Below are 14,615 nucleotides of genomic sequence, written 5' to 3' on the forward strand. Positions count from 1 at the left end.
TAATAATTTGTCTTAATTTACACAAATATATTTGTACAATTTTGTGCAATATTTTAATTTTACAGATAAATGGTATATTTACCTTAATGTGGAATTTTGCAGCTCTTCGAGTTGAGGCAAGATATCCTTGAGGCCAGTTCTTAAATTAAAACTGGAATCGGTGGCCTCAAAGCAATTGATGATGATTGTATTATTTTGGGCATTGGGGCGTGGTACATGGCAAAGCTGAAGCATCTGCTTGAAATTTCCACCACCCTTGTCCCCTCCGATCTTTACCCACATCTCATCTGATGGGATGTGGCCATCGTGCCATGTTAGAAGATTTAATCTGTAAAAGGTATTGATATTTATTTGATTCATTTTTTAAAATTCAGTAATTAAATTAAATCTGTTAATGAAAGCAAATAAAAAACCTACTTTTCTAGTTCATCATATTGCTGGCAGATTTTTTTGTTGAGACTTGCAACAGAAACACATGCAGTTTTTTGGATGATTGTATCCCCTGTGTCATTGCAGGAATGTGCCATAGGGACGTATTCAGAAATGATGTTGTCGTTAATGATGATGTTTTTTTGGTGCCTCATTTTTGCCTCGCATTCTGTGCTGACACCATATTTTTTTAGCCAGCTTTAAAAAAAAAATAAAATATTAAAAACTATAATGTTGAGGGTGTTCGATTCAGATACTGCAGAATGTTGATTTGTTATTTACCATTTCAGTTTTTTTTTCCATGTTAGGCCAAGATTTGTTTTTAAAGATAGCAAATCACCAGTTGGAAGACGTATCGGACTTTTAAATTGAGAAAACTCATCATCTCTTTGAGCTTCTGAATCTCCTCCACTTACTGCCGACCGTACATCATCGATGAATTTACTTCTGTTGTGAACAGTTCTCCAGCCTGCATCAGATGAGCTTTTTCGTGGTATCGGCATCGCCATTGTTTTTAGTTTCTGGTTTTTGAAAAAAGGTAATACATTTCTATAGTTGGTGTTATTTTTAGTAATAAAATTAAGTAAACTTGTTAGTTTTTATTGAATTTAAGTTTTAAGTTTTTTGTAATAATTAACAATTTGATTATACAGTAATAACCATTAAAAAAGTACCTTTCCTTTAACACTAAACTCAGTTGTGTTGTTGTTCGACTGTTTCAATTTTGCTTTTAGGATGTGTAGACCAACTTCCTCCATCAGTGGCGTTACTGGAGTACCAAGTGGATGGTTTAATATGTCATCTATTTGGTTCGTTTGTTGTAATTGATCACGAGGAGTGACTGGCGTTGATGTTAAGTTAGTTGGCGATGATAGATAACAGTGGTCTGGCAGGCATACATGGTCACTGATACATTTACATTTCACTACAGTACGACATCTTTTACATACAACAGGAACAGACAGATAACATTCAGCAAAGATTGACTGAACATCGTTAATACATGAAAAATGCACAGGTACATTACATACAGAACATTGGACAGTATCACAATCCATATACAACGGTTGAATGCAGGACTTGCACATAACGTGATGGCAAGATGTAACCACAGGAAAAGACGAAACAAGTTTACAAATACCACATTTAAAATTATCAAGTGAACTTGAAACATGAAAGGAGCCAGAAATTGGCTGAAGAAACGGAGGCTTTAATTTTTTAAAATGTGTTTCCACTGCAACGGTAGTTGCATGTATTATTTTATAGCTTTCAGTTGCTAAACCTCTTTTCTTCTTCTTCGGTCTACCGCCACTTTTCTGTGTCTCAAATTGGGCACATGTACTATACAGTCGCCTGTTCTATGATGGGGTTGCCACTGGGTTACATTGCATGTTTTGTTTTTTTGCAAATATCCCATGCACAGCAGACAGAAATACTTGGGGTGAACACCATCAATATCTTGCAAAATGTTGATGTTTAAAGCAGTTGAAAATTGTGGTTGAAAGTTGGAACAAGCAAACTGCCTGATTTCCTTGCCTCCTTGTCTGGAGGCATAAGGTTTTAGCCTGTTCCCACATATACGACACAAGTAATTTAGATTTATAACATGCTTTTCCATATTCAATTTTAATAAAAGAATGACGTTTTACACAGTGAGGCCTATACTAATATTAATATATTACTAGTATTATTTTGTTAAAGTACAGGAAATAGTCTTCTACATCGACCTGAAATAAAAAAAAAATTAGAATAGGCTCAACATCAAGAGTGCATTTTAAGTTTTATTTGATAATAAATAAATAGTATCTTAGAATTGAATAATGACAAAAAACTCTGAAAATTTAATTATTACAGAAATTATATGCCTTGTATATTAATTAATGTTTTTATAATGATACTTTTGGTAATTTGATATGCCTATACTAAAATCGTTTTTTATAATTGTTTTTGCTCACTAAAAATTTTGAAAATTTCACTAAGTATGTATTATTATATTAAAAGTAAACATATATTTAAAAAAAATAAAATTATGAATTCTTACCGTAGTTATACGACTTTTAATTGTCTTTTTCGTCGGCGCGATTGTTTGTTTATCGTTGCCAAGTAACGAAACTACAAAGGTATGTTTACGCCCTCTATTGATGAGTGACGTAACCAGGAAGTATCGAATTTCAGGCTTTTGCATAGCGAGCGAACATACGTGGGTACCGCACCACCACCACCACACAACAACACACACACGCGGGCTCAGCACCAGATTTTAAAGTTGTTAGAGGAGATGTAAGTAATATTGAATTTACTTTGTTGTAGTAGGTCTTTCGCCTCCTCCTAGTTAGTAACTAGGAGGAGGCTAGTAATTATTAGCAGTAGTAGCCTACAGCCTATGCCTTGTGTAAGACTGGGCCTAGCTAGATAGAAGGGATACAATTCTACTACTTATTTATTTAATAATTTTATTAAGTTATAACCTTTTTTGGAGAAAAGCCTATGCCCTTTTTTATGTATGTAAAACCATTATTTTATGGTACAACCATGAAGTTATTTTAATTTATATCCGGACCATGGATGGATAAGCATGGTTAATTACTGATAAGCAGGAAACCGACTAATTTAAATAAACAATTATTAATAGTACTGTATAATTAATAAACACAATGCAATCTTTTATAATGTCTGTAAAGGAATAATATTATTTGTTGTTAATATTATTTTATTGACTATTGTTTTTCATTTTTCAAGGTGTTGCACTCACAGTCGGTTTCTAAGAAACCGTTATCACCTTGGGTTATCTGCAGTGAGTAAAGCTTATTGGATGGAACCAAACCGAAAGTATGTGGTGGCAAAACCAGTGGCTTCAATTGACGTTTCATCAGCAAAGGCCAAAAAAAGAAAACTAGATGAGTCGATTGATGAGGGCACCCCAGATCCACCAGTTTCAACTACTACAACATCAGTGGAAACACGCACAACGGCTTTCCATGTCATGAATGACCCAGGGCTTGCATTCCTTGTCGAGCAGCTGGCACTGATTGCACCAAAATCTGTAGTCCTGAGTACTTTGCCTAAATACTGTGAGGCATTTGTTCCAGTAGAGGTTGAGGAAAAGTTTCCACCTGTTATGAGCAAGCTGTATGATGCAGAGGCGCTGATGCTTTCGTATCCTGAGCTGTACTGTCTGTTGTCATGTACTCAATTGGTAATATTGAACTTAAAATTGAGTACTTTTGACGGACACCACCGATGACCCTCTCCACATGAATTCGTAAATGAGCAATTTTTCTTATGGTTTCCACCTCAAGAGCAGACAGCTGTTGTTTTCCCTTCTTAAAAGCAGGAATCTTTGCTTCGCAACCATAAAACCCAGCATCATCTTTTATGTCAAAACCTCGGTCGGCAAGGATGACATCCCCAGGTAGCAGATAATCAAAAAAATCTGACGTCAATGTTATGGTCTTATCTGTACCTCTGCCTCCCCATGCTGCAGACAAATATGAAATTTACCTGCATGGAGTGCAGCCAATTAAAAACTTTACTGTATTGTGGTGCTTGTAGCTGAAAAACAGTTGTGCCCTCGCTTCAAGACTTGAGGGCCGCTCGCAAAAAACCTCAAAACAGTCAATTATTACTGCTACCTTCGACTCCAATGCAATTCGAAATTGCATTGGCATGGTTTTCCACAACACCTCCCTTTCTGGCCATACAATAAGCTCTTGTTCCGCATAGACATGGCATCCAGTCCCGTATTAAAAACTCGACACTGTTGAGTCACTTATATGAAATCGGTACGCAATGTCCTGATTTCTAAGGTTCAGTCTAAGTTTGAACAGTACAATTAGTAACTGCTGGAATCGACTTACTGATGTTCTACTCGGGAATCTTTTTTTAACTAGTTCAAAAACCAACATCAATACTGCAAATGAAGGCAACCCTGTGTAGAAATGAGTTCGCTCATTGTCATTTTTAAAAGTTAACTCTGTTATTGGCGACTCCTGTAACAAGGCCTGTGACTGGGCCTGTAAGACATCTATGTCAGCACAACACATAGTAGAGTTTGGTGTTGATATGTCAACACAGACACATGACAGGAGAAACATCTAAGATCTAAGATCTAACAAAACTTCCACAGCAATACATTTCTTTTTTTTTTTCAGTTCTTTTTTGTGACCTTTCGTATCGCTCCTTATCACGTTTTGCGGTGTGATCATCCAGGTTCAGCCTGCCCATGTCTTGAGTTGGAGCCCAACATTAGCGAACGTATGTACACTACGTTGCCCCTCGCGGTACTCGTTCCACAATGTTGTAAGTCTCTCGTTTGCCACCTTGCTGCCTGTTCGTGTTCTTCTCAATTCATCTCTGTATATCATCTCTACATTGATCGATACTGTCGAATTTCTTGGATGGTTACTAAATGTGAACATAAGCCGATTTAAAAAGGCATGTTTAACCGATTTATCATGCACGTCCGATCAGTGTGACAGCGCCCTCCATTTCTCCAATATGCGCCGGGCCCATGTGTGGATCGAGGCTAAGAATCAAACTTTTCAAACGACAAATTACAGTTAATTATCAAACTTAAATAGTAGTATATGAACTGGAACTAAATAATTTGATTTAACTTACCACGTAGACAACGCTGGTCGAGTCCTTCTTACAACAGAGCATATTTTATACTTATAGATACAATAAACCGTGTTAATCAAAACCCGAAAAGTAAGGTTGTGAAGGAGCAGCATACGCAAAGTAAACATACGTAACCAAGTAACTTTGCGCGCCTTTTCAATGGCACATGATTACGCAACTTCAACTATTATCATGATTTGACAAGTGCCTGAAACTTTATTTTTCCTGGTTGAAATGAAATCATTAATAGCAATTACTTTTAAAAAATATTATACTGTATACTGAGATGAAGTGAGGTCATGTCAATTTTTTTTAAATAAGTATGTAAGTATGCTTTGTATTGGAATAGGTTTGTGCACGCTGCATAAGTCCTTTGTACGCTGGACAAAGATTTCTGTGCAATCTATAATACATGTGACCTTTGAATAGTTCTCACTAAAGCAACTCTTGTTTCTTCTTCGTTCCTAGCACCTCCAAATTGGAATTCATACTTGTCCTGCCGCAGCTCTCCATACTGCATCAAGTCGTTTAGTATGTTTTCATTTAACAGCCTAGCTCTATCAGCTTTTTCCACCATGCCTTTGTGATTGTCATCTATGTGCTGCTTCTTATCTTCTGCTAAGGTTTGTGTTCTTTCTGCATCAATTTGTTTGTTTCGCAAACAAGCATTCTGGCCTTTGAAAGTAATCTTCCTTAAATCTGATTTTTTTGAAAGCCATTCCAACGTCTTATTGCATCACTATCTTACTTTCCACACAACTCAAACTGTTTCGGAGTTCGGAGCTGTAATGGTCAGTAATCCAAATACTCTCTCACCACTAATATTATTACTTGTACATGTTCTTTTAACTCATAGCTGGTGGTGTTGTTTACCTTTCTAGAGGGGCTTATCTCTCCCAGTGGCTCTTTGCACTAATTTTGTTAATCTTTTCCATAAAAAACACAGGGGAGCGAAGGGATCTGTTCAACCTGGTAGGATGCGTCTCACTGTCCGGTTCGTTGTGGAACATGTATGGCAGATATCTACAGTGTACCTAGTATATACCTGGTATAACGGTAAGCTGAACCACTATCAGGAGGGATTGAGATTGTGTCAACATGTATTTCCTAATTAAGACTACTGTCTTGAATGAATGTGTCTCGAGGATACAGATGTTTTAGAAATTTCTCGATCTTTTTTGTTTTTATTGCGACGTCACACGATATGTGTGGGTGCGCCGGGGGATGGATCGAGGCTAAGAATCAAACATTTCTTTTAACGACAAATTACAGTTAATTATCTATCTTAAATAGTAGTATATGATGTGGAACTAAATAATTTGACTTAACTTACCACATGGACGATGTTGGTCGAGTCCTTCTTACAGCAGAGCATATTTAGCAGTGATATAATAAAACTTGTTCATCAAAACGCGAAAAGTAAGGTTGTGAAGGAGCATACGCAAAGTAAACATACGTAACTTTGCGCGCCTTTTCAGTGTCACATGATTTTTTTTTTAATATGTATGTATGCAAGTGTTAAAAATAAGAAAAAGAAACATTAATTTGTTAGTATTTTTATAGCCGTCATTAGTTTCTTTCTTCTTTGTTGCTAGCACCTCCAAATTCGAATTCATACTTGTCCTGCCGCAGCTCTCCATACTGCATCAAGTCGTTTAGCGTGTTTTCATTTAACAACCTAGCTCTATCAGCTTTTTCCACCATGCCTTTGCGATTGTCATCTATGTGCTGCTTCTTATCTTCTGCTAAGGTTTGTGGTCTTTCTGCATCAATTTGTTTGCTTCGCAAACCAAGCATTCAGGCCTTTGAAAGTAATTCTTCCTTATCTGATTTTTTTGAAAGCCATTCCGACGTCTTATTGCATTTATGCATTATGTTACTTTTCACATACTGAAACTGGCATTCGAAGGTCACTTTATGTAATGGTCAGTAATCCAAATACTCTCTCTGTCTTGAATGTGTCTCGAGGATACAGATGTTTTAGAAATTTCTCTATCTTTTTTCTTTTTGTTCCGACTTCACACGATGCGCCGGGCCCATTTTCCACGCCTTTCTGTTATGAAAGATGGTTGCACAAGATGACATGTCGGTTGCCTGAAAGCAAACTGTGTTATCCTGTTTAAACTGTCGTGATATTATTACAACTAAATTTCTAATGCGATGATATTCCTATAATGATCATCAATACCTGTAAATCTATTTACAGTATTTCCCGCCAGGAAGTTGATTCTAATTAAGAAAGGTTGCACAAGATGATTCTATATCAGATTGCACCTGTATACTAATGATGAAGAAATGCCTAACATCAATATCTGAAGAACCTCTCCATTTGGCAAGTCTTTACATGCAGCAAAGGCATCTTATGGCTCATAAACATGAGTGACCCCCACCAATGATTATTGGTAATAGTAACCAAGAATTTCCTCATTTCTGTCATGGTGGTTTTTTAATTTAAAAGTGTAATATCTGCATTTGCTATTAATTGGTTCTGTGAGCTCGTCTTCTCTCAGCTTAAAGCCAGCAGCGCCAAACTGCTTCTGCTCCTGTAGGATGGTTGATGTGGTTTTTTGTTTTTGGACACAATGGCTTCTTATTTGCCAATTCGCCATTTCCTTTTCAGTAAAAATAACTGACATCAGTGCTTTTAGCAATAAACTTGGCTTTTTTGTCTTTCTTAGAAGGCTTTCGTATGCGCTAACCTCCATGGTGATAGCAATGTGTAATGTAGACCACCTATGGTGATGATTGAACATCTAAACATTCTTGTGTTACCTTCATATTCCATAGCGTTAGCTGACCCCTCATGAGTTACATTGCGCTCCAACTGATGCTATAGTTTCTTCACCATTTCTTCTATCGAACTCGACTTCCTTTGAAGCCATGTTTGCTTGCTTGTTTGCATAATATTTTTCTGAAGAATTTATTACAATGTTAAATGTTTGTTTTATTTGTTCTGATTTGGTATAACTTTTTTGACAATACAGTACAAAGATTGACTTGCTTAAAAATAACAAAAAGTTAAAATACTTCTTAAATCTATGTACATCTTAACAACATGCACATTGAAAGCAATATACACAAAAATAAAATTTTAGATTGTGATCTTATAAAATTTCAATCAAGATAATTTCTGAACACAAATTGAACAGTCTTGTACAGAAGTCAGAGGTCACTCTTTATTTTTTTTAAATGAATTGTTACTTACCCAATGTGTTGTTTTATCATACTTTACCAAGGTTATTTTAACCTGATGTTATAGCTAACACTGTTAGATTATTAATTGATGTTTACCAGCCTCTTCTATCTGTTGTTTGAATACATCTGAGTCCCAGTGATTTTTTCCAAAAATGATAACATTCCTAAAAAAAAATCCATATGCTGATTAACAATTTACAAGGAATTTCTTCAAGCAAAAGAGCAAGTGAATAAGGATGTTGCATGGCAACAATGCTTATGAGCAACTGAAATCTAACCTCGCACTAAGGCAACTTATGAGGAGATATGTGTAAAAATATTGTACACTGGAAAAAAACTTATATTACACAATAATAAGTGTTACTGTACAACAACATAATAACTGAATGCAACAGAGCAGATGAGATTGGATGAGAAAGTTTATAAACGTCTATTGAAATCCAGACTGAGTAGTTCACAAATATGTGAAACATGAAAAACATTGAGACATGATTACGCAAGGGTTATGACGAGATTGAGTTGAAATTAATCCAGACATGTCATGAAAAAGAAGTGGATAAAATGGATTGTGAAAGAAAGAAATCAAAAAGTGACTACCATACAGATGGTATATGATAATATATATATACTGGAAGAATGTTAGCTGGAAGTTATCTCTTTCGGACTCCCCAGAAGCATTTGAATAACAGATATTTAGTGGTCAATCGTGTTAAATAACATGCCTCGAAAGTCAAGTCAAAATCATTGTTTAGCTATAACATCAGAGTGACTTAATTTTGGTAAAGTATGATAACACACAAAACAACAGGTTGGTGACAACAGTTTTACCAAAATATAAACAGAAAGAAATGGAATAGAAAAAGAAACAAATATACCATACTCTTTTAAAAGGTTTCAAAAGACCTTTTTATGTTTATTAATATGGAAATTCAGATGAAACATAAAGTGTGCAAAAATTATCCAAATGAGTGATTAAAAATTATTTTTATTATATTTGAATACACCATTTCTCAAAAATATCCTATTTTACATTTTACAAATATCATATCTCGTGGGCTCATGATTTACAAATAAAAAAAAGTTATATTTAATTTAATGACTAAACAACTTTTCCCTGTTCTTCTGTACTTTCTCTTTTTTGGACCCATTTATTATATTCATAGCTGAGCTTGGTATTTGGCGATAGTTTGATTTGCACATGTGGTTCAGTCCTACCTACTGTACACAGAGAAAATTGTATTGTATTTCCGCTGCTTGTGACTTTATTTTCAAAGCACAGTCATGTAGTTCTTTCTGCAGTTTTCAGCCACTTTTGATTGGATGCAGTAAAAAAAAGTGAATCCGTTTGCAGATGCAGCATCTATCTAGTTGCTCATTCATAGGGCCTGTTTCTGCTGCAACTGCTTAAAATATGGTATAAAAATACAGTATAAAATACGGTATATTCTATACCATATTTTTTAGTACCCCGTTTCTGCTAAAAAAATACTTTGGTGGTCGTGTTAAAATTCATCCTTTTACCTAAACTGTACGTGAGCCGGAAGTCTGTGTTTGACCCAAGTATACTGAGCGTGCACACTGTAACTCCACTCTCGTGGAATTTCCCACTCGAAATCTCGATCTCCACATATTTTCCGCTTTCCACTTAGTTATTTTTTTGCAATGTTGTACGGCTTTCGCAGGCTCTTCAGCTTTGAGTTTACTTGTTTTAGAGACCTATTCCGTAATTCTGCTTTATTTTTAGTTTTACACCTCACTTTCTACTACTTTGTACCTGGTTCTGATCCATTAGGTAATGAGGGGCAGCTACTGTATGGCCCGATCTTCTAATATTCTGTCCAAAACCTCGTAATGGGGACAAGCAATTCTGTCCCTCCCAGACTCCGAGTTATTTTTTTTGCCATGTTGTACTGCTTTCGCAGGCTCTTAGCTTTGAGTTTACTTGCTTTGGAGACAAGTCTATTCAATAATCCTGCTTTATTTTGTTAGAAATGTCTTTATAAAGGTGGTTGTCCCTTTTATTGCCTTTTAGTTGTCCGGAAATTTTAACTTCCCCTCGCAAATTTATAGTAAATACCATAACGTCTTCGCTCCACATTTTCGCCGAATAAACCTATATACTATACATAAAATCAAATCACAACACGATGTTGACCTCATGTCACAGGTAAAAAAATATAGGGCATTTTTTATTGGCAGCAGAAAAGGGTACAGAAAATACGGTAAAGATTTGTAAATACTGTATTTTATCCACAAATTTGGTGGGGAAAATATGTATACAAAATACGGTATTTTTTTGTGACCGCCATTTCCGCTTCCAGAAATATACCGTATATATATACGCTATTAAAAAAATACCGTATTAAATACGGTAGTTACTTGGCATTAGAAACTGGGATTTGAAACTCAAGTCAATGGCTAATGAATACATCGATGTGTCATAGCTTTTAGCATCATCCTCGTATGTCTCTCCATTGCCTGTCTCTTCTTTCCTCTGTTATATCGATTTCAAATTATTTTAAAAATTGATGATACTAATACTAATAGCCTCTAAAAACTGCTTCATCATTTTATTGAAAAGACTAAATTCAGTTTTGCTTGGGTTACTGTAAAGATTGATTGTCTCTGTGATCTTTCAATGACAATTTTCTGGAAAGACCCAATTCCATCAAAGCTAACATCTTTCACTGAACAAGTCTTTGCATTTCCGTTCTGACAGTTTTTATTACGGTCAGAATTTATTAGATGTTGAATTCATGCAGATCAACCACAATTGGTGTAACGAAAAAACCAATGTGTTCTGTTGAACACATCCATCATTTCCTGATGACTGGAGGATCAACTTCTACGACTGGAGGATCAACTCCGACGACTGGAGGATCAACTCCAACGACTGGAGGATCAACTCCGACGACTGGAGGATAATAATAAGTAGATAATAAGAAGTCCTCAATCGTATCATTCGTCTTCTGGGATTGTTCATAAATTGTTATTTAATAATAAGAAATGTTCAAATAAATTGTGAATGTTTTATTTTTTTTCCATTTTCCACTACCGAGTCTACCATCAGTTGCCTTTATGCTGTATGCAGTTACCTCTGTTCCACTCTTTATTAGCTTGCAGTAAGTCTATAAAAATATTAAAGTTCTCGCCTAACAGTTAACCTCCTAGAAGAAAACACAACCTCTAAAACTTCCTGGTCTAGGCAAATTTTCTTAAAACATTCTGTTAATGCAATACATTCCAGGTCATTTACTCTCTTCCTTGTAAATTCACCTGCCGCGTGACAACAGCAACATTCCTACAGCATATGCCTACAATTGCCACAATGGCACCATTCGGTTGTATCCAACCTGCTAGGCCTTGGTGGCTACAGCTTAGCCTGTTGTTGATGTTCTTTTTTTAAAGTACTATCTGCAGAACGAACAGTGTACGGTTCAAATGCATAATCATTTCCTACTCTGTAACACAGGGTCATATCGCCACAGCTTCTTTCTGCTTCACCACGCGCTTATAATAAATGAAACTTTTATTGTTTAAGGGACAAACAATTATATTTCATATTTTTTTAACCCTTTAACATTGTTTACAGTTTATAAAATATATGGTTAAAAAATTGTGTACTTATTGGGACTAAAACCCTATTGTTGCCGGAACATGAAAGCAGCTCATAGCCACCACCTTCTGTAAGCTTTGGAAAAACCTCCATCATTACTTCCTTCAGCTTGGATGGTGACATATTAGAATGCTTGATTGACATAACCTTTTCACCAAGATCAGCATCTGCCAACGCCTGCTTTTCGGCCATGGTTGGCGCATGTTCCATTTCAGGATTTGCCAAACAGATTACCTTTGGTCCATGAGGTGTCACCATAACTTTGTGCTTTTCTTTTTTTACCAAAACCTTGGTTTTTTGTTTCCGATTGCCTATTATTGCAGATAACAGGGTGCCTAGGAAAAATACGAGTATTTACTATCAAAGTGAAATAAACATACATGCTAGGTCTAATGTTAATTGCAATATCTGTGCATTAGGTTGTCCAAAGTCAATTTTGCATGTGACAAACAGTATGGTTGGTCTCAATGGATTTAAAGCTATAGAGACCTGTACCACTCTCTCCTTTCCTGACACACCCTACATCTTTGTGTAATTGTAATTATTTATTCTGTCTAAGTTTGACTGGTGACATGTTCATCCCATCCGCTTAGACCGTGGTGCCTTTCTCTTTAATCTGCTTGCCAGTTTCCATTGTTACGGTGGTGGTGATCATTTCTTCATTCTCTTTAAGGAAGTTGTGTAAAATTAAATTTCAAAATCAGTTTTCTGCAATTCTGGTCTTCCAGACCTTCACAGAAATTTTCGAAGTTTTAATTACAACTCTTTATTTCAAGTTTTAATTACAATTCTTTATTTCAAGTTTTAATTCCAACTCCTACATTTTCATAAAAATCTAGATTATAAAGTACACCTTCTCCCTGTAATCTTAAGGCAGATGATGACTAGTGCCACTTTTATTTTACTCACATCTTCTTCAAGTCGGATACTTCTAGCATGAATTTCCTCTATCCTTTCCTGTGACATTCCACACTTGATTTGTCATTGCTGTGTGAAAAGTTTATTGTTGGCAATTCTGTAAATGTTGTTATTGGGATGCTGGTGGTTCGGCTAATTTGATGGCTTGTTCAGAGCCTAAACCTGTCCATTTGTGTTGCTGCATCCTTTTTTTCCTGTTGTAACATACAACAATCACAACATGTCCATCTATGATCCGAATTTGGCTGTATGCCCCGGACTCTCCATTCTGGTATCCCCACCTAAAAAGAACATTTGTCATTACTGTAGTTTTAGATATTCTTAAAGTTTCCAAACATTCACAATACTTGGCTGCAGATATTGTTCTTGATGGCGATAATATGTCCGTTCCGATATTGCACATACCCTACATCTTTGTGTAATTGTAACACAGGTCCCTGTTAGTGGCAAGCAGTGCATGTACCAAACAAACCTAGCAGCTGAGATTCGAAGACAATGTACTTTCGTTTGTCTACAGGACCCATGGATTTAGATGTATCACTGTCACCAGGGGCGGATTCTTTCTGGTCTCATCATTCGGAATATAATATAAAGTCATTCTATAGTAATTGTTAAATGTCTGAAAGAAATGAATATACATATATATTTGGAGAAATGAAAAAAAATAATTGCAAAGAATGGTGAAATTAAACCCGATAATTTAATAATTATATTGCATTATTTTTGAATGGCAGTCACATATAGTGCAGTCATTTAATTTTGTTTGTAAATGGAATGTCCAAAGCTTATTATAAAACTTAACTTAATGTTATTATACATACCTCTACAGACATTGACGTTGTCGACTCTATCCGCTTGACATTTTTATATTCGGTTACCAAAACGATACTCGCTTGTATCTTTTGGTCCATGACCAGCTCTATGGACGTGTGGGTTCCCCACAAAGATAGACCCACCGTGTTTGTCCCATCTGTTAGTTGGATGTCAATTATCAATGTTATTGATTATAAATTGAAGTGGTATAATAAACACAATCTTCATGGTAGACCATGCAAGCGATTGATTTTGCACAACCAAACTGATTCGCGGTCTTGTTGAATGGCATTCCAGTGGATAGTCTGTGCAACGTCATTGCTACTCTCTATTCTGCAGAAAATGTGGAACCGTTGTTGTTGGATCAATATAGTTTCCATTTTTACGGTGGTGGTGATCTTTCTTTCATTCTCTTTAAGGAACCTTTGAGAATAAAAACCTTACTTTGTTAGAAGGTGAAGATTGCAGTTCAACTGGTTAATTTCAGTCTCCCACCTCTCTTCTTTGATCGTAGTATTGTTTAAATAGAGTTTCATTTGGTGGCAAATGACCAGTCATTAGCGTTAGTTGATTAATGCAGGTATTACTAACCGGATACCAACTGTGCTGCATTTCTATATCATGTGGGAGATTTCTTTCTTTTTACCTCTTGCCATCGGACGTGCTGGACACTCCAACTTTAATTACATTTCAACTTTATATATTTTTACATTTTTATATTATATATGGTATACTAAAAGAGTACTAAATTTAAAGTACAAGCTTCTGGGGTATTGTCCTGGCTATGCACCTACCACAATGTCTAATCCAGCTTTCAATGTCTGCACTCATTCGGGGCCTGTCTCTTGCCAACGCCAGCGCTCGCTCAACACCAAGATGACCTAATTCGTTGTGAAGTCCCTGTATAGCTGGATTGGTTGTACATCTGTATAAAATAGCATTACGAAGTTGAAGCTTTCCAAACTCTCTAAGAATAAGTCATTCATCGGGTAACCCTATCGAGGAGTCTGGTTTCTTACCCATT

At 36.0% G+C, this 14,615-nt stretch overlaps 2 protein-coding genes across 2 annotated transcripts; one reads left to right on the forward strand and one right to left on the reverse strand.

Moving 5' to 3' along the window:
- Nucleotides 1-3,234: 3,234 nt before the first annotated feature.
- On the forward strand, nucleotides 3,235-3,598 carry LOC144838216 (uncharacterized; the record flags this gene model as incomplete). Its single annotated transcript, XM_078693569.1, has 1 exon — nucleotides 3,235-3,598. A coding segment is annotated over exon 1 (357 nt), but the record flags the coding sequence as incomplete, so codon positions are not given.
- Nucleotide 3,599: 1 nt separating this feature from the next.
- Nucleotides 3,600-4,523, reverse strand: LOC144838217 (uncharacterized; the record flags this gene model as incomplete). Its single annotated transcript, XM_078693570.1, is given in 1 exon segment — nucleotides 3,600-4,523. A coding segment is annotated over 1 exon segment (924 nt), but the record flags the coding sequence as incomplete, so codon positions are not given.
- Nucleotides 4,524-14,615: the final 10,092 nt, after the last annotated feature.

Source organism: Antedon bifida, chromosome 3, assembly GCF_963402885.1.
Source record: "Antedon bifida chromosome 3, ecAntBifi1.1, whole genome shotgun sequence".
Lineage (NCBI taxonomy): Eukaryota > Metazoa > Echinodermata > Crinoidea > Comatulida > Antedonidae > Antedon > Antedon bifida.